The sequence below is a fragment of the Vipera berus genome, assembly GCF_964194415.1.
Source record: "Vipera berus genome assembly, chromosome: 3".
Taxonomy (NCBI): domain Eukaryota; kingdom Metazoa; phylum Chordata; class Lepidosauria; order Squamata; family Viperidae; genus Vipera; species Vipera berus.
This window is the reverse complement of record NC_138204.1, coordinates 211,996,510-212,019,782: the sequence shown is the minus strand read 5'-3', so window position 1 is coordinate 212,019,782 and position 23,273 is coordinate 211,996,510. Positions and strand designations below refer to the sequence as shown.

The window sequence follows — 23,273 nt, the reverse complement described above, 5'->3', positions numbered from 1 at the left end:
GGCTGTGCAAACGAGGGAAGCTTCATCTACGTATATGTGGGATCTAGGTAGCGTGTGAAACCATCCCCCCCACCCCATTGCCAGTCCATGGAAAAAATGGTTTTTCCCGGTCCCTGGTACCAAAAAAGATTGGGGGCCACTGAATTAGGAAAAAAACATTCATGTCTCACCCTCAGTGTTTCAGGTTTAGTTCTTTATTTTTTATTTTTTTATTTTATTGAATTTATATACCGCCCTTTCCCGAAGGACTTTACATTTGTTGTTGTTAGTTGCGAAGTCGTGTCCGACACATCGCGACCCCATGGACAACATTCCTCCAGGCCTTTCTGTCCTCTACCATCTTCTGGAGTCTATTTAAGCTCACACCTACTGCTCCAGTCACTCCATCCAGCCACCTCATTCTCTGTCGTCCCCTTCTTCTCTTGCCCTCGATCTTTCCCACCATTAGGCTCTTCTCCAGTGAGTCCTTCCTTCTCATTAGGTGGCCAAAGTATTTGAGTTTTAGCTTCAGGATCTGGCCGTCTAAAGAGCAGTCAGGGTTGATCTCCTCTAGGACTGATCGGTTTGATCGTCTTGCAGTCCAAGGGACTCGCAGGAGTCTTCTCCAGCACCACAGTTCAAAGGCCTCCATTCTTTGGTGCTCCAGTAGTCCATATATATATTGTTGTTATTAGCTGCGAAGTCGTGTCCGACCCATCGCGACCCCAAGGACAACGTTCCTCCAGGCCTTCCTGTCCTCTACCATCTTCTGGAGTCCATTTAGGCTCACGCCTACTGCTTCAGTGACTCCATCCAGCCACCTCATTCTCTGTCGTCCCCTTCTTCTCTTGCCCTCCACCTTTCCCACCATTAGGCTCTTCTCCAGTGAGTCCTTCTCATTAGGTGGCCAAAGTATTTTAGCTTCAGGATCTGGCCTTCTAAAGAGCAGGCAGGGTTGACCTCCTCTAGGACTGACCGGTTTGATCGCCTTGCAGTCCAAGGGACTCGCAGGAGTCTTCTCCAGCACCATAGTTCAAAGGCCTCGATTCTTTGGCACTCAGCCTTTCTTATGGTCCAACTTTCACAGCCATACATTGCAACTGGGAAGACCATAGCCTTGACTATACGCACTTTTGTTGGCAGGGTGACGTCTCTGCTTTTTAGTGTGCTGTCTTTACATTAGGGTGATGGAATTCCGTCTTGTTTTCTCCCAGGTCATTCATTCATGGAGTTTATCTGTATATTGCAAATAGAAAACCACCGTTCGTCAATTTAATCATATTTTCTATCACGTTCTGTGCAATTTAGAGGTACTTTCAGCACAGTGAATGGGCCTCCAGCTGTGAAGTCTGCATTAAGGTTAATGGACGTAGCACAGTAAGATCACGGACACTTTTGCTGCAAATTTACCTCACTGCAGGTAACCATTACTCTTGAGGTCTTGAGGTCTTGAGGCAAGGAAGAGCTGTATAAAAATGCAGCTCTTCATGCCCCACCCCCACCCCCACCCCCATCCAAACTTAATTTGTCAGAAAACCGCGGACCCCTTTCATGAATATTGCGTTCCATGTTTTGTGACGTTTTTCGTTTCAAGGCTTGCAGGTGGGAACTGAATTAATTCACATGAAAAGCCTAACAAAAGCCATCAACACTCCAGAGCGCCGGTTTTTGTGAGTCAGCAGGGCAGGAACAGGTTAAGGGTTTTGAGCACTGAATAGAAATCCAGTGGATTTCTACATTATTATTACAGTTGGTTGCCGAGTCAGTCAAAGGTTTAGTCTATATTTGGCATTTTTATTCACCTGTTAAATCCTTCCGAAAGACCTGGAGTAGGCAGGCGTTGTTTTTGATGGTGTTTAAAGGTAAAGCATGATGTAAGCTGTTCAAAGTAAACCTGCCTATACTCCTCTTCCTCCTCCTCCTCCTCCTCCACCACCACCACCATCATCATCTCTTTATCTTAAACACGTTTGTGCTTGTTTATTTTGCATGTATGTGTGTCAGCTCAAGGCAGTGAGCACACATAATGCTCCTTCCTCCTCCTAGTCTCGTCCCCATAACAACAACCCTGTGAGGTGGGTTGGGCTGCGCGAGAGTGCCTGGCCCAAGGTCACCCAGCTAGCTTTCATCCCTAAGGCAGGACTGGAACTCACAGTCTCCTGGTTTGTAGGCCAACACCTTCACCACTGCACCAGCAATGTCTTGGAGATGCATTGACGCAGTTTTCTTCAGCCTTGTGGCTCTTTCAGGATTCCATCGTCCCCAGCCAGGGTGATCCAAAGTCAGCAATTATAAAAAATGTAATTGGACACCTGGAGGGCAGGAAGTGGTGACAGTAATTGTAATCCAAGCATCTGAAGTCAAATGTAATTAACTAATTATATTTACAATGCGTAACTTATACCCGTCCCAATTCCCCACATTTTGGTTGCCCTTAAAAAATCTATAAATTAAAATGAATTAAAAATGGCTTTAAAAAAAATCCCACCCAATTCTAACCCCCCCTCCCCCTCCCTCTCTCTCTCTCTCTCTCTCTCTCTCTCTCTCTATATATATATATAGTGCTTGTCCGAGGACGTCTCCGTGGTCATGTGGCCAGCATGACTAGACGCCAAAGGCGCACGGAACGCTGTTACCTTCCCACCGTAGTGGTCCCTATTTTTCTACTTGCATTTTTACGTGCTTTCGAACTGCTAGGTTGGCAGAAGCTGGGACGAGTAACAGGCGCTCACTCTGTTACGCAGCACTCGGGATTCGACCCGCCAAACTGCCGACCTATATTTGGGGATTTTTTTCCTCCTTCTTGTGCATTCTTTTTTTTTGTGATGTATTTCAGAAGTGAATATCACTTACTAGCTGACTAAAGGGAAAATTAATTCATTAAGGACAGGAAGTCCTTAACCTAGGGCAGGGGGTTGGGGAACCCGGGCTCTTTTATGACTTGTGGACTTCAACTCCCAGAATTCCTGAGCCAGCCATTGAGACTAGAATTTCTGCTGCCAAAGCAAGTTGGTTTTTAGGAAGGGCCGATTATACGACCTTCTTTGTTCTGGTTCTTAAGAGAATCACTCTTAAGTGATTGTTCAGGGCTCCCTCCCCCCCCCCCCGTTGATTCCGCTTGTCGAAAGTCGGTTGGGAAGATCACCATGGAGATCCCAGGTTCCCAGGACCCTGGACCGTCACAAGTACCATTGTTCCTTTGCCGAGCAGCTGAATGTCGATCCCGTGAACCTTGAGGTTGCTGCAATGGACGTAAGTGGAAGAACTGATTGTAAGTCACTTTATTCCGTGCCGTTGTGACTTTGAATGGTCACTAAATGAATGATTGCAAGTGGAGGACTACCTGTAGTGTTTTTTTTCCTCTGGCTAATTCTCACCACAGTGGATTTATTTGTAGGTTCCTAACTTTACACGAGAACACATTTAGAATGATGTCCGTCAATTTGTATACTTTTCCCACTTGAGTTTAACAGAAAGCATTGTCTCATCATCGAGTTAAACGCTTTAAAAGTGGTTTTGTTTCACTTCGGTGTCCGTTTTTGCTCCAAATTAGACTTAATTTTGCTTTACTTCTAAAAAACATTTTCCCCTTGGCTTCTTTTGATCTCTTGATAGTTATTTATAGGAAACAGCACCTTTGGGATAGCAAATATTTTCCAGATAGAAGACGAGTCTTAGTAGAAAATGGCTTTGGGCAAGGAAAATGTTCCTGCTCGGGGCTTTATGAAACATAATGTAAATGTTGTGGTTGATTTAAACAATCAACTAACATCATATATATAGTTTGACTCCGAGTCTTAGACTTCAAAATGAAAGACCATTTTTGGCTGTTTTGCAAAATTGCACACAATTGTCACTGTCACACATAACAGATTTGGCAGATGTCGCTTCACTGCAAATTTGCTTTCATTAAATGATCTGGAACTCTTTTTTTTTTAAAAAAAAATCTTGCTTAATTTGCCAGTCTGTTCCATATGAATAATACCAAGAAAACTACATGGATAGACATGAGCTTAGCTTGAAAATTTATTATACCCAATACGTGGGATGTTTTCATTTACTAATATTCTTTATTGATTATTGTCTGGGACTAAACTTTCTATCCGTTGCCAAGTATCCAAAAGGCAAAAAGAATTAAATTAGATTATATCCAGTGAAGCCACAGGCTCTCTTCTCAAAAATGGTGGTTTGATCTGGCAGATAATGTATTAATATACTTGTCAATGCTGCTAACATTGCATTGACAACAGATGGAGATGGAACCATTTTCTTCTTATGTTTTACTCTTAGAGTTAAAGTTGGAGTTAGATGATGCTGGGAGGAGGAATGTGCATGAGAGTTTAGCTAGACATAACAATAGTGAACCTAGTGTGAGAACCAAGGTTATTGAAATAAGAGGTGATAAAGAATTGGCAGGCTGGAGGGGAAGCCTGCATTTCTGGTGATGGTGATGACCTATAAAGCCCTAAATGGCTTGGGTCCGGGATATTTGAGGGAACACCTGCTGTCAGCATCAAGCTCCCTTCGTCCAGTGCGCTCACACAGGGAGGGTCTTCTCAGGGTGCCGCCGGTAAAAGATTGCCGGCGGATAACACCCAGGGGGAGGGCCTTCTCTGTGGATGCGCCTGCCCTCTGGAACCAGCTGCCCGTGGAGCTGAGGACTGCCCCTGACCTTCGTTCATTCCGCCGGGACCTGAAGACCTGGCTCTTTGAGCTTTCCGTCCCAGGCTGAGAATTTTTTAACCAGGGTTTTTAGTTTAAGGGATAATTTAATCTTTTTAAATTGTTTTTTTAACTTTTGTATTTGTATTGCTGATTTTAAATACCCTGTAAACCGCCCTGAGTCCTTCGGGAAAGGGCGGTATATAAATCTAATAAAATTAAATTAAAATTAAATTTCAAACTAATTGGGGAATGTGATTTATGACTGTCAACTGGGGGAAGGACTCAGTGGGTTAGGACACTGAGCTTGTCGATCAGAAGGTCGGCAGTTTGGCGGGTCGAATCCCGAGTGCCGCGTAACAGAGTGAGCGCCTGTTACTCGTCCCAGCTTCTGCCAACCTAGCAGTTCGAAAACACGTAAAAAATGCAAGTAGAAAAATAGGGACCATTACGGTGGGAAGGTAACAGCGTTCCGTGCGCCTTTGGCGTCTAGTCATGCCGGCCACATGACCACGGAGACGTCCTCGGACAAGCGCTGGCTTTTCGGCTTTGAAACGGAGATGAGCACCGGCCCCTAGAGTCAGAAACGACTAGCACGCATGTGCGGGGGAACCTTTATCTTTACCTTTTACTATGTGCTCAGGGGAGGGGAATTCAGATTTTGGCTTCGATTGTGTTAGTGCCTATGCTACGCTGCTCAAATAAAGATTCTTTAAGGTAAACAATGCCTCGAAATTCTTTGAAGAGTTTCATCTGCCGGAACCATGACAATACCATTTGTGTTAATGCATAGTTTGTAAAGCTATTAAAGACAAATGACAATATTGGAGCTCCACGTTTTCCAGGTCCCAGCACAGGTAATCCTTCATTTCTAACAGTTCATTTAAGTGACCGTTCAGGGTTACAACGGCACTGGAAAAAATGTGACTTCTGACCATTTTTCACCCTTAATGACCGTTGCAGCATCCCCGTGGTCACGTGATCAAAATTCAGACGCTTGGCAACTGACTCACATTTGTGACGGTCGCAGCGTGTCCCGGGGTCACGTGATCCCCTTTTTGCGCCATTCTGACAAGCAAAAGCAACAGGGAAGCCGGGTTCACCATAACAGCCATGCTACTAACTTAACCACTGCAGTATTTCATTTAACAACGGTGGCAAGAAAGGGTCATAAAGTGGGGGCAAACTCACTTAAACAACTGTCTCGCTCAGCAATAGAAATTCCATAAATTCAGCTTTTGTCCCATTGCAAATAACGGAGGTGATTGTCTAAGTTAGATGCACAGGGTTGCAGTAGATTGTGACTTCGTTTTTTGTTTTTTAATGCTCTGTGAATTCATATTCGACCAGCCAGAGAAACTACAGGTAACTGACTTACAACAGTTCCCTTAGTTACAACGGCACCTGAAAAAAGTGACTTACAACTGTTTTTTCCACAATTTATTTATTTTATTTATAATTAAATTTTTATACCGACCTATTCGTTGCCTTGGAAGAGTGAGGAAGATTCTCAGGGATGACTCACACCCTGGACGGTATCTCTTTACTCTCCTACCATCCGGTAGGAGATATAGGAATATAGCCAGCCATACCAACAGGCTGAAAAATAGCTTTTATCCGTGGGCTGTTAGGCTTTTAAATGGGACATAATCTTATGCAGAATTGACTTGGGAGGCCGGTGTGTGGTGTAGTTGGTCCACATGGTGTGGTAGGATGGAGGGTTTGTTGTCACTGTGTGTTGGGGGGTGGGAGCACAAAGGGAGGCTCAGCTAATCTCAGTGTACACATGTTGTACTTTGTCAATAAAGGTTTATTATTATTATTTATTATTTTATTTATTGTTATTATTCCGGAAGGACTCAGGGTGGTTTACAGGGCAGCATAAAATACAATATAAAAATAGTATAAAATTAAAATAGATTAAATTACTTAAGCCCAACAATTAAAACAATATTAAAAGCCAAAACCCCTTCAGTCCAGGCCTGATAGATCAAAAAACCATTGACTATTGTTGTGTTTACATTTTTTTTTTTGAATCATTTTTTTCCCCATTTTATTTTTGTAACCCACCCAGAGTAGACACAGTGAGATGGGCGGCAAATTTAACGAACAAATCCGTATCCTACTAAAAACCTTGATGTCTGTAACCTTTAATTGGGCCAAAACAGTGCACTACAGCAGGGGTCCCCAACTTTGGCAACTTGAAGACCTGTGGACTTCAACTCCCAGAATTCCCCAGCCAGGATGGCTCTCCAAGTTCGGCAATTTTAAGACTTTGGGGACTTCAGCTCCCAGAATTCCTCAGCCAGCATGGCTGTTTGACCTTGGCCATTATAAGACTTAGGGACTTCAGCTCCCAGAATTGGAATTGACTGACTTGGCTGGCTGAGGAATTCTGGGAGTTGAAGTCCCCAAATCTTATAATTGCCAATGTTAGACAGCCGTGCTGGCTGATGAATTCTAGGAGTTGGAAGTCCCCAAGGCTTAAAATTGCCGAGTTTGGAGGGCCATGCTGGCTGGGGAATTCTGGGAGTTGAAGTCCACAAGTCTTAAAGTTGCCGAAGTTGCACTACAGGAGAAGAGTTTTTGAACCAAGGTGCCTCAAATGGACTAACATACAGAATGCATCCAAGCCAGCAGAAAGACAGAAGTTGCTCTTAACTCTCACGGCTTCCCCCCCCCCTTTTTTTTTCTTTTTTCCCTTGGTCATTTCATTTCTCTGTTTAGGTAAGGCAATATCTCTGAACCGATGGCCTCCTAGCAGGTCACATGGGTGGTATCAGGCGCAGGAAATCAGGAGCCCGGGCAGTACAGATGAATGTATACAGGTGAAACTCAAAAAATTAGAATATTGTGCAAAAGTTCATTTATTTCAGTAATGCAACTTAAAAGGGGAAACTAATATATGAGATAGACTCATTACATGCAAAGCAAGATAGTTCAAGCCCTGATTTGTCATAATTGTGATGATTATGGCGTACAGCTCATGAAAACCCCAAATCCACAATCTCAGAAAATTAGAATATTGTGAAAAGGTGCAATATTCTAGGCTCAAAGTGTCCCACTTTATCAGCTAATTAAGCCATAACACCTGCAAAGGGTTCCTGAGCCTTTAAATGGTCTCTCAGCCTGGTTCAGTAGGAATCACAATCATGGGGAAGACTGCTGACCTGACCTGACAGTTTTGCAGAAAACCATCATTGACACCCTCCATAAGGAGGGAAAGCCTCAAAAGGTAATTGCAAAAGAAGTTGGATGTTCCCAAAGTGCTGTATCAAAGCACATTACTAGAAAGTTATGTGGAAGGGAAAAGTGTGGAAGAAAAAGATGCACAAGCAGTAGGGATGACCGCAGCCTGGAGAGGATTGTCAGGAAAAGGCCATTCAAAAGTGTTGGGGACTTTCACAAGGAGTGGACTGAGGCTGGAGTCAGTGCATCAAGAGCCACCACACAGAGACGGATCCTGGACATGGGCTTCAAATGTCGTATTCCTCTTGTCAAGCCGCTCCTGAACAACAAACAACGTCAGAAGCGTCTTACCTGGGCTAAAGAAAAACAGACCTGGTCTGTTGCTCAGTGGTCCAAAGTCCTCTTTTCTGATGAGAGCAACTTTTGCATCTCATTTGGAAACCAAGGACCCAGAGTCTGGAGGAAGAATGGAGAGGCACACACTGCAAGATGCTTGAAGTCCAGTGTGAAGTTTCCACAGTCTGTGTTGATTTGGGGAGCCATGTCATCTGCTGGTGTTGGTCCACTGTGCTTCATTAAGTCCAGGGTCAACGCAGGCGTCTATCAGGAGATTTTGGAGCACTTCATGCTTCCTTCTGCAGACGAGCTTTATGGGGATGCTGACTTCATTTTCCAGCAGGACTTGGCACCTGCCCACACTGCCAAAAGCACCAAAACCTGGTTCAATGACCGTGGGATTACTGTGCTTGATTGGCCAGCAAACTCGCCTGACCTGAACCCCATAGAGAATCTATGGGGCATTGCCAAGAGAAAGATGAGAGACATGAGACAGAATAACACAGAAGAGCTGAAGGCCGCTATTGAAGCATCCTGGTTTTCCATAACACCTCAGCAGTGCCACAGGCTGATAGCTTCCATGCCACGCTGCATTGAGGCAGTAATTGCTGCAAAAGGGGCCCAAACCAAGGACTGAGTACATATGCATGCTTATACTTTTCAGAGGTCCGATATTGTTCTATGTACACTCCTTGTTTTATTGATTGCATGTAATATTCTAATTTTCTGAGATTGTGGATTTGGAGTTTTCATGAGCTATACGCCATAATCATCACAATTATGACAAATCACAGCTTGAACTATCTTGCTTTGCATGTAATGAGTCTATCTCATATATTAGTTTCCCCTTTTAAGTTGCATTACTGAAATAAATGAACTTTTGCACGATATTCTAATTTTCCGAGTTTCACCTGTAGATGTTTTGCAAGTTTACGCTTTCCACAAGAATCTGAACTACTAACAGTCGAAGCAAATTGGTGGTAGATAAAGACTCAGAGACGTTAAGGTGGGCTGGACTTAGATCTCTTGTGGACGAGAAGGGCCTCGAGATTGATGACGTGTTTGACCCCTTCTCCCTTGGGCTCAGCCCGGTCATCTCCTACAGGTTGCTTAGTATACATTTAATGTTGAACTTCTGCATTTCATGATGTGTATAGATCATGTTACACAGACAATTAGTCACCTAATGTGTTTGGGTTACGCATTTGAAGCTATCTGAGCTATTCCGAAATAAATAGCACCATTTCAGAAATAAATAGGTTAAATATTTTTACTATTCTGTTTTTAGACGTTGGAAGCCATCTTGAATTTCAGATACTCAGGAGGCCCTGGACATATTGATGGATATTATAGGAATTTGTCCCTGGGGCTGCATGTGGACGTTGAGCCATCTGTGTTCTTCACACGTGTCAGTACCTTGCCTGCAACAAGGTAAGTTGTGTTTATTGAGAAAAGTATTTCTTCATTTAAAATGAGTAATATCAATAATGAAGCTTAACGCCAATTCTGAAATAGTCTTTTTTTTCTGCCAAATGCTCAAATAGTAGTGACTTTACTATTAAAATTCTTAGGTATCTTGATCTATAGCTATATGAAGGCTGATCAGCAATGAACATATGGTTAGATTTGCTGCTTCATCTATTTTTTATTTTTTTCTTCATCTTATTTTTTTATAAGAGTAATTCATCAAGAAATTCTCGAGCAAAAATAAGAGACAATTTGTACACTATTGTACACAATTTGTACACTAGAATTGAGACTCTAGAAAGAGTGCAGAGAAGAGCAACAAATATGATCAGGGGACTGGAGGCTAAAACATATGAAGAACGGTTGCTGGAATTGGGTATGTCTAGTCCAGGGGTCAGCAACCTGAAACATTGAAAGAGCCACTCGGAACTGGTTCCCTCACAAAAGGAAAAACTCGGAGACGCAAAAAATGTGTGCGCATGTGCGTACATGCGTGCATACGCAGAACAGGGTTTGACTGAAGAGTGGAGCCAAGGCGAGATATGCACTTACCCTGCATATTTGAATTGATTGGTTGAACTTTTTTAGTCCCACTTTTTTTTTTGGACTGCACATGGCAGAGGACTGGGAGCCGCAGGAGATGGCTGAAAGAGCCGCATGCGGCTCCGGAGCTGCGGGTTGCAGACCTGTGGTCTAGTCTAATGAAGAGAAGGACGAGGGGGGATATGATAGCAGCCTTCCAGTATCTCAGGGGCTGCCACAAAGAAGAGGGAGTCAAGCTATTCTCCAAAGCGCCCGAAGGCAGGAAAAGAAGCAACGGATGGAAACTCATCAAGGAGAGAAGCAACCTAGAACTAAGGAGAAACTTCCTGACAGTTAGAACAACTAACCAGTGGAACAACCTGCCTCCAGAGGTGGTGAATGCTCCAACACTGGAGGTTTTTAAGAAGAGACCATTTGTCTGAAATGGTATAGGGTTTCCTGCCTGAGCAGGGGGTTGGACTAGATGCCCTCCAAAGTCCCTTCCAACTCTGTTATTCTGTTCTGTTCTATTCCCAGTTCACCTTTTTATTTGTCAATGGTTGATAAAAATATTCATTATGTACCATTGAACCAGGATTGATTCTTAAAGATCACATAAATTACTCCGGACAACCTGGTCCTTCAGGTCTTGGTTCATCCATCACTACTCCACATTTGTGCCAGTATCCTCTTTTTCATCCCTTCCACATCTCCCAGCATTAGAGACCTCTCGAGAGAGCTAGGTCTTCTCATAGTGTGTCCAAAGTATGATAATCTAAGCATGTTTATTTAAGCCTTGGGTGAGAACTGGATGATCCATTTGTTCGTTTTCCTGGTTATCCATGGTATTCTCAGGAATCTTCTCCAGTGCCAAAGTTTAATATTGTCAGTATTTGTTCTGTCTTATTTCTTCAAAGTTCAATTTTTGCTTTTCTCCTTCCTAATTCTGATTTTGTGGATAGAGGCGTATCTTGGCATCTTTAAGCTGACTTTGTAATAATGCCGCTTGGGGGGTGTGAAAGCCCTAATAAGCAGGCATATACATAGAATGAAGGCTACTGCTAAGCTTGTAAGCCGCCCTGAGTCTTCGGAGAAGGGCGGGATATAAATGGAATTAAAATTTATTTATTTATTTTATTTATTATTACATTTATATACCGCCCTTTCCCTGAGGACTCAGGGCGGTTTACAGGGAGTTAAAAAACCAGCAATACAAAAGTTAAAACCAATTTAAAAAAGATTAAACAAACCCTGTGCAATTAAAAAACCCCGAGTTAAAATAAATTACTCCTCAGCCTGGGCCCGAGAGCTCGAAGAGCCAGGTCTTCAGGCCCCGGCGGAATGACCGGAGGTCGGGGGCAGTCCTCAGCTCCACTGGCAGCTGGTTCCAGGGGGCAGGCGCCCCCACTGAGAAGGCCCTATCCCTGGGTGTAACCCGCCGGCAATCTCTTACCGGTGGGACCCTGAGCAGACCCTCCCTGTGGGAGCGCACTGGGCGAAGGGCATTTGATGCCGGCAGCAGGTGTTCCCTCAAATACCCCGGACCCAGGCCATGTAGGGCTTTATAGGTAATAACCAGCACCTTGAATTTCACCCGGAGGGCAACCAGAAGCCAATGCAGCTCGCGGAGTAGAGGTGTTACATGGGAGTATCGGGAGACCCCCATTACAACTCGCGCGGCCGCATTCTGCACCAATTGAAGCCTCCGAGTGGTCTTCAAGGGCATCCCCATGTAGAGAGCGTTACAGTAGTCCAAACGGGAGGTCACGAGCGCATGAGTAACTGTGCGTAGGGCGTCTCGGTCCAGATAGGGACGCAACTGGCGCACCAGGCGAACCTGTGCAAAAGCCCCCCTGGTCACGGCTCCTATGTGATCTTCAAAATTGAGTCGTGAATCCAGGAGGACGCCCAAGTTGCGAGCCCTATCAACGGGGGGTAACACCTCACCCCCCATCGTTAGAGGTGGAATAGTCTGGTTAGCCCGAGATGCCGATATGCACAGCCACTCAGTCTTGGCGGGATTGAGACGAAGCCTGTTTCTCCCCATCCAGACCTGAACCGCCTCCAGGCACCGGGACATCACGGCGAGGGCATCACTGGGTTGGTTCGGGGTGGAAAGAAAAAGTTGGGTATCATCAGCGTAAAAAAAAATAAAAAAAAATCTTTTCCAAGATTTTTATGGCCATTTTACTGTAGTCCATGGCATACTTCTTAAATGTTAGTTCCTTTGCCATTGATAGTTGATTCTAAAAAGTAGAAGTTATCCACCACTAGTTGATTATCTGGATGCGACCCCAGACCTCATCCATATTATCAGTGGCCTGACTCACTGGCGGGATCACACACTAGATCAGATCTAGATCTGTTTTTTGTGTTGGGGCAATGACAATATGATCCGAAGTCAGGGATGTTATTATCAGTCTCTTTATGGGCAGATCATCTACTCCTAGGTTGTAGTTCTTCATACCAGCTTCTCGCCACAGATGTGCCATCCCTGCTTCAGACAGGAAGGCGGTGCAGAGAGTGGTGAGGATGGCTGAAAAGATCATTGGCAGTTCCCTCCCTCCCATCTCGGACATAGCACAGAAGCGATGCTTGAGCAGAGTTGTTCTGAACCAGCCTGCTACCGGCCTTGCAGAAAGGCAAACCCCTGTATAAACAGTAGAGACTGGAGAGCGTCTGAGGCTGGAAAGCGTCTGCCAAGATTTATTACACAAACAACAGAACAAGAAACAAAACACTGGAACTTGAATCCTCAAACGGAACGGTTGCTTTCAGCAACCAGCCCTTCCCCAAACACTCCTTTTATTTAGAGTTCAGGGCGTGGCCTCCCTGTGCCTCCTTCCGAGGAGTCCCACAGCCTTTCTCTGCTTGTTCCTGCTTGACTGCCTCCTGCGTCGGGCGTCCTTGAACAGGGCCAGCTGTGGGTCATCATCATCCGCACTCTCGGGCTCGCGCAGCTGAGAAGAGGGCCCTGGCTGGGGGCTCTGCGAAGCCTCCAAGCCATCATCAGCAAGCTCGTCTTCAACACCCTCCTCCTCCCCCTCATCTGAGTCATCCGAGACATCCGAGCCGGCTGCCGGACCCACAGGCTGGCCCTGAATCACAACACTATCCCGCACCGCAGGGCCCTTCCCCCGGGGCTGCCGATCCGGATGCGGTCGGGATGGGAATTGTTCGTGAAAAGCAGTCACCAACGCAGGGGCATGAACGGCGGTCGCGTCTTCCCATGTGAAGTCCTCCGGCCCGTACCCTTTCCACTCGATCAGGTACGATCAGAAATGACCTTTCAACCAACGGGAATCCCTGATGCTGGCGACCTCGTACTCGGGGGTGCTGCCTCCATCACGAGGTCCTGATGTGGGAGGTTCCGCTTGGCGGAGTGGACAAGCCGGTTGTTCGGGGACCAACAGGGACCGATGGAAGACTGGGTGCACGCGCAGGGAACGTGGCAGAGTTAAACGATAGGCGACCGGGTTGATGACAGCCTCGACTGGGAACGGTCCAAGGTAACGGTGGTCCAGCTTCCTCGCCGGCCGTGTGGATGGTAGGTTCCTGGTGGACAGCCAGACCCGATCCCCCACCGATAGTGGAGGCGTATCCCGTCTCGACCGATCGGCAAACCTCTTGTAGTCGGCCTTGGCTTTCTCCAGCTGCCGTCGCACCAACCGATGGATCGCCTGTAACTCCGCCATGAAGTCGTTCGCTGCCGGCTCCGGTGAGTCCACGGGAGAAAGGGGGAAAAACCGGGGGTGATAACCCACATTGGCCAAGAACGGTGTCATCTGCGTGGAGGTGTGCTGCGAGTTGTTAAAAGCAAACTCGGCTATGGCCAGATAGTCCACCCAATTGTCCTGCTGCAGGTTGACGTAGCAGCGCAGATATTGCTCCAGGATACCGATGACCTTCTCGGTACCCCCGTCAGTTTGAGGATGATGCGCGGACGAGAGGCAAACCTTAATGTCCAACGCACGCATCAACTCCTGCCAGAAGCGGGCTGTAAACTGGGCCCCCCTATCGGAGACGACTCTATCGGGGAGGCCGTGCAGCCGAAACACCTGTTGGATGAACATGCGACTAGTGGCGCGAGCTGACGGTAAGCCGCGACGGGATGAAGTGCGCCATCTTGGTCAGCATGTCCACCACCACAAACACTGTCGTGAAGCCGGAGGATGGGGGTAAATCCGTCAGGAAGTCCATGGACACAGCCCCCCAGGGTCTCTTGGGTGTTGGCAAAGGCTGCAGTAAACCAGGCGGGGCCCCTGTCGCTGACTTGGCCTGCCTGCATGGGATGCAGGAGGTGACATAAGACTGGACGTCGTGTCGGACTCGGGGCCACCAGAAGGTATGGGAGACCAGGTTCAGAGTCTTAAACAGGCCAAAATGCCCCGCTGCCGGGTTATCATGACACTGGCTGAGGACGAGTCCCCTGAGTGGCCCTCCCGGAACATAGAGCCGGTCACGATAATACAAGAGTCCATCCGTGACCGTCCAAGGCGAGTCTGGCCCCACCTCCTCCTTCCGCTGAGCCACCCACGCCTCTTGCTGCTGCGCCTCCCGGATCCGAGCCCGTATATCAACCGGCTCCCGCACCGCAGCAAAAGACTCGACGGGGATCACTGTCCTGGGCAGAAGCTTGTCTTCCACTTGGGTATATTCGGGCTTCCTGGACAGAGCATCCGCTCTCTGATTGTGCCCGCTTGGTATGTACCGAACCTGGAAGTCAAACCTCGCAAAGAAAAGGGACCACCGGATCTGGCGTTGGTTCAAATTACGAGCGGTCTGCAGGCTTTCCAGATTCTTGTGGTCCGTCCGGACCTCGATTTGATGCCGCGCCCCCTCCAGATGATGTCTCCAAGCCTCGAACGCCGCCTTGATGGCCAGCAGCTCCTTCTCCCAAATGGTATAGTTGCGCTCCGAGGGGTTCAATTTCCGAGAGTGATACGCGCAAAGGAAAAGGGTACCGCTGGGCGTCGTTGCCTGGAGTAACACGGCCCCAATGGCAATGTCGGAGGCGTCCGCCTCCACGACAAACGGCCGTTGCGGGTCAGGATGCTTCAAGATGGGCTCCTTCATGAAGGCGTCCTTCAAAGCCTGGAACGCCTGTTGTTCTGGTGCGTTCCACTGGAACCGAGTCTTCTTCTGCAGGAGCCGGGTGAGGGGGGCTGTCAAGGCGGCAAAGCCAGGGATGAATGTTCGATAGTAGTTGGCAAATCCAAGAAGTCGCTGAACATCCTTCACGCGACGCGGGGGTTGCCAACTCTGCAACGACTCAACTTTACTCGGCTCCATGGCGATGCCCTCAGGAGAAATGCGGTGACCCAGGAAATCGATGGTCACCTGGTAGAACTGGCACTTCTCTAACTTGGCAAACAGCCGATGTTCCCGGAGGCGCTGCAGGACCTGACGGAGATGCTGATGATGCACTTCACGCGACGGGGAGTAAATCAGGATGTCGTCCAGGTAGATCACGACAAACTGGTCCAACAGATCCCGAAAGATGTCGTTCATAAAATGCTGAAACACAGCGGGGGCGTTGGTCAGGCCAAACGGCATCACCGTGTACTCAAAATGTCCATAGCGAGTACCAAACGCCGTCTTCCACTCATCACCCGGCCGAACTCTGACGAGGTTGTAAGCTCCACGCAGGTCCAGTTTCGTGAAGATCTTAGCCTCCCGGAGTCGGTCCAAGAGCTCGGGGATGAGGGGCAGCGGGTAACGGTTGCGCACCGTGATGGCGTTGAGTTTCCGGTAGTCACAGCAAAGTCGTAACTCGCCCGACTTCTTTTTGACGAAGAGCACGGGCACAGACACTGGCGAGGACGAGGGCCGGATGAAACCGCGAGCCAAATTCTTTTCCAGGAAGTCCCGCAATGCAGCCAACTCGGGCTCCGACATGGAGTACAAACGCCCCACTGGGAGAGGCGCATCAGGGACTAAATCAATGGAGCAGTCATAGGGCCTGTGCGGGGGTAACTGATCCGCCTCTGACTCGCTGAACACATCAGCAAAGTCGGATAGTTCGGGAGGCAAGGAAACCCCTGGGGAACCCTCCACCTGGCCAGCACAGATATGGCGGGAGTGGTCCACGCACTGCAAGCTTGGGAAGGTGACCAAGTTCTGAGACCAATAGATCTGTGGATCATGCGCCCGGAGCCACGCCAGTGCCAAGACCACGGGGAAGTGCAGATCCGAAGTGATGTAGAACTGGATGGCCTCCACATGGGAACTGATGGCCATACACACTGGTAGCGTGGCGGCCGTAATAGGCCCGGACAGGAGCACTCGACCATCGATAGTCTCCACTAGCATGGGCGGATCCACCGGACACTGGGGAACAGCCCATTTGGCCACAAAGGCCGAGTCCATAAAGTTTGTGGTAGCCCCAGAGTCAATTAAGGCATGGACTGGAATCCCCTCTGGCTTGCCAGGAAGGATCAGACGTGCCTCCAAAATCAAATGCCGTGGAGGTTCACAGGCACCAACGGAACGGCGTCGCTCGGTGTGGTTGTTGTGGGTCGCCCGATCTATCACACCGTCTAGATCGGGCTCGGGCCGTTTCCCGACAGCAAAGTAGGGGACTTTCTCGGGGCAGGCTTGGTCACTGATGCCCGCTGACGCTTCTTTAGGCAAGAAGCAGCCAAATGTCCAGGGTCCCCACAGTAAAAACACAACCCCCCCGATCGTCGTCTGTCCATTTCCGTCACCGATAGACGAGACCTGGCGGCACCCAGCTCCATTGGCTCCTCCCTTTGGACTGGGGGCTCACGCACAACAGGGGCGGCAGGGGTCTGTGGGGTGGCACGGCGACTCTTTCGCTGCTGCAGCCGGGCATCGATCCGCAGGCAAAGATGGATCAGCCCATTCAGGTCTGAGGGAATGTCCACGCGGGCCAGCTCATCCAACATCTCCTCCGACAATCCATCCTGGAAGGCATCCACGAGCGCAGCCTCATTCCAGGCGGAATCCTGGCTAAGCAGCCGGAAATCGCTGATATAAGCCTGTAGGGGGCGCTGACCCTGTCTCAGAGCTTTCAGGCGTCGGGTGGCAGTCTGCATCTTAATTGGGTCCTCGTACATTAGGCGCATATGGTCACAAAACCCCACAAAGTTATCCAACAAAGGGCTAGGTTGTGCCAGCAAAGGCGTGCCCCAACGAGCTGCATCCCCCGAAAGAAGGCTTAACACGAATCCCACCTTATCCCGGTCAGTGGGGAAATCAGCTGCTCTCACGCTGATAAAAAGCTGGCATTGTCCCAGGAAGGCAGGAAACAATTCTGGATTGCCAGCAAATTTATCCGGCATTGCTATCTGACATTTCCTCCTGGGTGGGGGTGCAGCATGTACCTGAGCTTGCAGTTGAGCCACCTGAGCTGCCAGCAAAGTGAGTTGCTGAGTGAGCTGAGCATTCTCGGCACGTAGCTGCTCCATCGTAGTAGTAAGGGGTGGGAGGCTGAAAGCAAACTGTTCTGAACCAGCCTGCTACCGGCCTTGCAGAAAGGCAAACCCCTGTATAAACAGTAGAGACTGGAGAGCGTCTGAGGCTGGAAAGCGTCTGCCAAGATTTATTACACAAACAACAGAACAAGAAACAAAACACTGGAACTTGAATCCTCAAACGGAACGGTTGCTTTCAGCAACCAGCCCTTCCCCAAACACTCCTTTTATTTAGAGTTCAGGGCGTGGCCTCCCTGTGCCTCCTTCCGAGGAGTCCCACAGCCTTTCTCTGCTTGTTCCTGCTTGACTGCCTCCTGCGTCGGGCGTCCTTGAACAGGGCCAGCTGTGGGTCATCATCATCCGCACTCTCGGGCTCGCGCAGCTGAGAAGAGGGCCCTGGCTGGGGGCTCTGCGAAGCCTCCAAGCCATCATCAGCAAGCTCGTCTTCAACACCCTCCTCCTCCCCCTCATCTGAGTCATCCGAGACATCCGAGCCGGCTGCCGGACCCACAGGCTGGCCCTGAATCACAACACGAGTCTGCAAGATTATCTGGGACACTACCTCTTCGCGACCTGTTTTCCTTGTTACCTTCTGGGCGGAGGGGGCTTCGTGGTACCCGCAGCAGAACATCCAGATTCAGCCACAGTTTCGTTCCATACAGTGTAAATCTTGTGAACTCTCAGGCTTCCTCTTCCCGTTATGTATTCAAGATGGACAATGTTTAATATTCACATGTTATGTATATGCAGGGGTGTATATATATATATATATATGTTGCATATAGTATGTATATGTTGTATATAGTACGTTTAGGTGTGTATCACTTTGAAAGCAGGCAACTAAATTTCATTTTTATTTATTTATTTATTTATTTATTTAGTTACATTTATATACCGCCCTTTCCCTGAGGACTCAGGGCGGTTTACAGGGAATTAAAAAATCCAACATACAAAAGTTAAAACCAAATTAAAAAATATTAAATTGACCCTGTACACATTAAAAACCCCAATTAAAAATTTCTCCTCAGCCTGGGCCCGAGAGCTCGAAGAGCCAGGTCTTCAGGCCCCGGCGGAATGATCGGAGGTCGGGGGCAGTTCTCAGCTCCACCGGCAGCTGGTTCCAGAGGGCAGGCGCTCCCACTGAGAAGGCCCTATCCCTGGGTGTCACCCGCCGGCAATCTCTCACCGGCGGAACCCTGAGCAGACCCTCCCTGTGGGAGCGCACTGGGCGAAGGGCGTTTGATGCCGGCAGCAGGTGTTCCCTCAAATAACCCGGACCCAGGCCATGTAGGGCTTTATAGGTAATAACCAGCACCTTGAATTTCACCCGGAGGGCAACCGGAAGCCAATGCAGCTCGCGGAGTAGAGGTGTTACATGGGAGTATCGGGAAACCCCCATTACAACTCGCGCGGCCGCATTCTGCACCAATTGAAGCCTCCGAGTGGTCTTCAAGGGCATCCCCATGTAGAGAGCATTACAGTAGTCCAAGCGGGAGGTCACAAGCGCATGAGTAACTGTGCGTAGGGCGTCTCGGTCCAGATAGGGACGCAACTGGCGCACCAGGCGAACCTGTGCAAAAGCCCCCCTGGTCACGGCTCCTATATGGTCTTCAAAATTGAGCCGTGAATCCAGGAGGACGCCCAGGTTGCGAGCCCTATCAACGGGAGGTAACACCTCACCCCCCATCATTAAGGATGGAATAACGTGGTTAACCCGAGATGCCGATATGCACAGCCACTCAGTCTTGGCGGGATTGAGACGAAGCCTGTTTCTCCCCATCCAGACCTGAACCGCCTCCAGGCACCGGGACATCACGGAGAGGGCATCACTGGGTTGGTTCGGGGTGGAAAGAAAAAGTTGGGTATCATCAGTGTACTGGTGATACCCCACCCCAAAACCACGAATGATCTCGCCCAGCGGCTTCATATAGATGTTGAACAGGAGGGGCGAGAGAACCGACCCCTGAGGAACTCCACAAATGAGAGACCTCGGGGCGGATCTCTGCCCTCCTGTCAACACCGACTGCGAGCGGCCCTGGAGGTAGGAGGAGAACCACCGTAAAACGGTGCCTCCCACTCCCAGCCCCCTGAGACGCCGCAGCAAGATACCATGGTCGATGGTATCGAACGCCGCTGAGAGTTCTAATAGGACCAGGACAGAGGAACAACCCCTGTCCCTAGCCCTCCAGAGATCATTCACCAGCGCGACCAATGCCGTCTCCGTGCTGTGTCCGGGCCTGAAGCCCGATTGGTACAGGTCCAGATAATCAGTTTCCTCCAGGAACAGAGGGAGCTGGTGGCTGTCATGGAGGCCATGAACTCCCGAGCTAACTCCGACGACCCTCCCAGTGATGGCAGGTTGAAGTCACCCAGGACTATAAGCCTGGGGAACTCCACCGTCAACCCTGAGAGGGTGTCGAGCAGCTCAGGCAGGGCTGTTGCCACACAGCTGGGCGCCAGGTATGTAAGCAACAAGCCCAACTGAACCCGAGGACCACATCTCAAGAGGAGGGATTCACTCCCGGCCATCTGGACAATGGTGGCCTCCCGGGGACACAAAGTCTCCCGAATAACCACTGCCACCCCACCACCCCTGCCCTGAGCCCGTGGCTGGTACAGGACCCGGAAACCTGGCGGGCATAACTCGGAGAGAGGCACCCCTCCCTCCGAGCCCAGCCAAGTCTCCGTGATGCACGCTAGATCCGCACATTCCTCCTCGATCAGATCACGGATGAGGGGAGCTTTGTTAACTACGGATCTAGCGTTAAAATAGACCAACCTGAGCTCAGGGGCCTGATCACCCTCATCCCCGGGTAAGAGGGTGCTAACCGGAGGGTCGGAGCGCGCCACCGCTCGGAGATAGCGGGGGCGCGATCCCAGATGTTGATATGGCCCTCCGCGCAAACACCTGCTGCCATACCCTATCGCCGTGGGGATTCGATGCCCCACCCCCACATTCCCAGCGCCAGCAGCCACCTCCCCCGACCCCGTCCCGTTGGGACCTCTAACAGGTCCAGACTGAGTGCCGGTTACAGGTTCCCTCCCTACCCCCCCCTCCCTCCCCCTCCCTAACCTCTTAAAATAACCGGCTAAGAATCTTATCAGGGGCCTCTTAGCACGTCTTAACTCGAGGCCCCTATCTAAGCCCAACCACCTCTCGGAGTCCCAAAGCTTGGGCCCGTCATTAAGGGGAGTATGGAAACAGGCGACAGGTCGCGCCCATGAGGCAGGAACCGCCCTAAGGGCATACAAGTCCGCTTCGGAATAACGATAGACCATATTGCGCTCGAATAGTCTCTTAGGGCCGATGTTGCAAATATGTCCAGAGGATCGCTCGTTGATGGTACATAGATGGAGAAAGAAGAAGTCCAGTGGGCATATCTCTCAATCTGCAAGGCCATCTCAGCTCTCACCTGAGATGGAAATCCAAGGGACAACCTCAGCCGTCCTCTCACTCCGCCTGAGGAGTCTAACTGGAGCAGAGAGAGAAAAGGGGGATCCTGAGCCAGGCCCACCCCAACTGGTCTCTCACACCAGTGAGGTGGTCGCTGACCAGTCCAAAACCGTCCTCCCACCATGGTTCGGTCCCGTCCACATTGGACTATCAATAGGGAGATCTTAATTCCCATCAGGTACAGAGCTAGCCATAATGCCTGCCTGTCAGCAAAGAAAGTAAAGGACAGGCAGGCCAGGCCTCTGTCGATCCTCACACCGCCAACCAGCGCCGCCAGTCTGAGGGGGGAGAGCAGAAACATTCTCTCCCCAATGCCCGTCCGCCAGTCCAAACCATCTTCCAACGTTCATGTATGTCGTTGTGCCCACAGTAAAAAATGACAATAAAGCTTCTCTTCTCTTGTCTTCTCTTGTCTTCTCACCTCACCTCACCTCACCTCACCTCACCTCACCTCACCATCTTATCTTATCTTATCTTATCTTATCATCTTATCTTATCTTATCTTATCTTATCTTATCTTATCTTATCTTATCTTATCTTATCTTATCTTATCATCTTATCTTATCTTATCTTATCTTATCTTATCTTATCTTATCTTATCTTATCTTATCTTATCTTATCTTATCTTATCTTATCTTATCTTATCTTATCTTATCTTATCTTATCTTATCTGCAGTATTCCCTCCTATATGTTGTGACAGTACTGGTGCAATTCTGGTACATTTGGCCAGAATGCCACAAGCATTTGTGTAGAGGACAAGATGGAATTTGGTTTGGGATCAAATGAATGTACACCAGCCAGAATAATTAATTGCAAGGATAAGGAAAAATATTTTTACATAGCCTAGTAAGTGATCTCATTGTCCCCAAGGGGATGACCTTGAACTTAAGTGAGACCCCCATCTCACAGAGAGGAAAGTTAGAAAACCTAATCTGCTCTCAACAGCATAGTTGTAGCAACCTCTCCCCCTTTATAGGTAAATTATTTGTGAAAAAAAAACATTTTGTTTTAGATAACCAGAGTCTCATTCAGTGATAAAAACTGTGTGATAGTGCAAGAACTCTGTATTTTGTCGGTTGCATGTGGGTTGCATATAACTGATTTGAAAATTGTTCCTTGAAAGTGTACACAGTATGTTTAATAATATGTTTGATGTGATATTGTACTTATTTCAATTTTCCAAATAGTACTCGCCAGTGCCATTTGCTCCTTGATGTGTTCAACTCAACGGAACATGAACTCATGATCAGTGCAAAGAACAATGAAGATTTAGTGTTGCATGCTGGAGAATGCCAGCGGTAAGTTCAGACTTCCTTTGTTTACTGGCTTCTCTTTTTTTCCAAGATACACCGGTTTATTGTATGCCCCAAGATTTACACTGAAGAAAGTTTTTTTTAATTTGAAAAGATTATTTTGTTGTTGTTGTTGTTGTTATTATTATTATTATTATTATTATTATTATTATTATTATTATTATTATTATTATTATTATTATTATTATTATTATTGGATTTCTATACCGCCCTTCTCCCTAGGGACTCAGGGCGGTTCACAGGGCATATATAAATAGGTATACAAAAATTAAAAGAAAATTAAACCATGCCCAATTAAAATATAACAATAATGAAATAATAAAACCAATTAAAAACCCAAATTCCCCTTCAGGCCAGACCAGCTAACTCAAACAAATGGGTCTTCAACCCGCGACGGAAGGATCGGAGGTCCGATGCCATCCGGAGCTCAACCGGCAGTTGGTTCCATAGTGCCGGGGCACCCACAGAGAAGGCCCTCCCCCTGGGGGCCACCAGTCGACATTCCCTGACTGGAGGCACCCTGAGGAGGCCCTCTCTGTGGGCACGCACAGGGCGGAGGGGAGTTGACGCCGGCAGCAGGTGGTCCTCGAGGTATCCCGGACCCATGCCATGTAAGGACTTAAAGATCATAACCAAGACTTTGAACCTCACCCGGAAGACAACTGGTAACCAATGCAGCTCGCGGAGCAAAGGTGTAACATGGGAGTACCGGGAAACTCCCAGGACAACTCTCGCGGCCGCATTCTGTACCAGTTGGAGCCTCCGAGTGGTCTTCAAGGGAAGCCCCATGTAGAGAGCATTACAATAGTCTAGGCGAGAGGTCACGAGCGCATGAGTGACCGTACACAAGGCATCCCGGTCCAGATAGGGCCGCAACTGGCGCACCAGGCGAACCTGGGCGAAAGCCCCCCTAG

At 48.5% G+C, this 23,273-nt stretch overlaps 1 protein-coding gene across 2 annotated transcripts in view; it reads left to right on the top strand.

Annotated features, from left to right (window-relative positions):
* TRAPPC9 (trafficking protein particle complex subunit 9) overlaps positions 1 to 23,273 on the top strand; it is a 353,693-nt gene that overhangs the window by 97,139 nt on the left and 233,281 nt on the right. For both annotated transcript variants that reach the window (XM_081323018.1, XM_081323017.1), the window contains 2 exons: positions 9,455 to 9,597; positions 22,234 to 22,344. In XM_081323018.1, the coding sequence (XP_081179144.1) occupies positions 9,455 to 9,597; positions 22,234 to 22,344 (254 nt within the window). The remainder of the gene's footprint in view (positions 1 to 9,454; positions 9,598 to 22,233; positions 22,345 to 23,273) is intronic.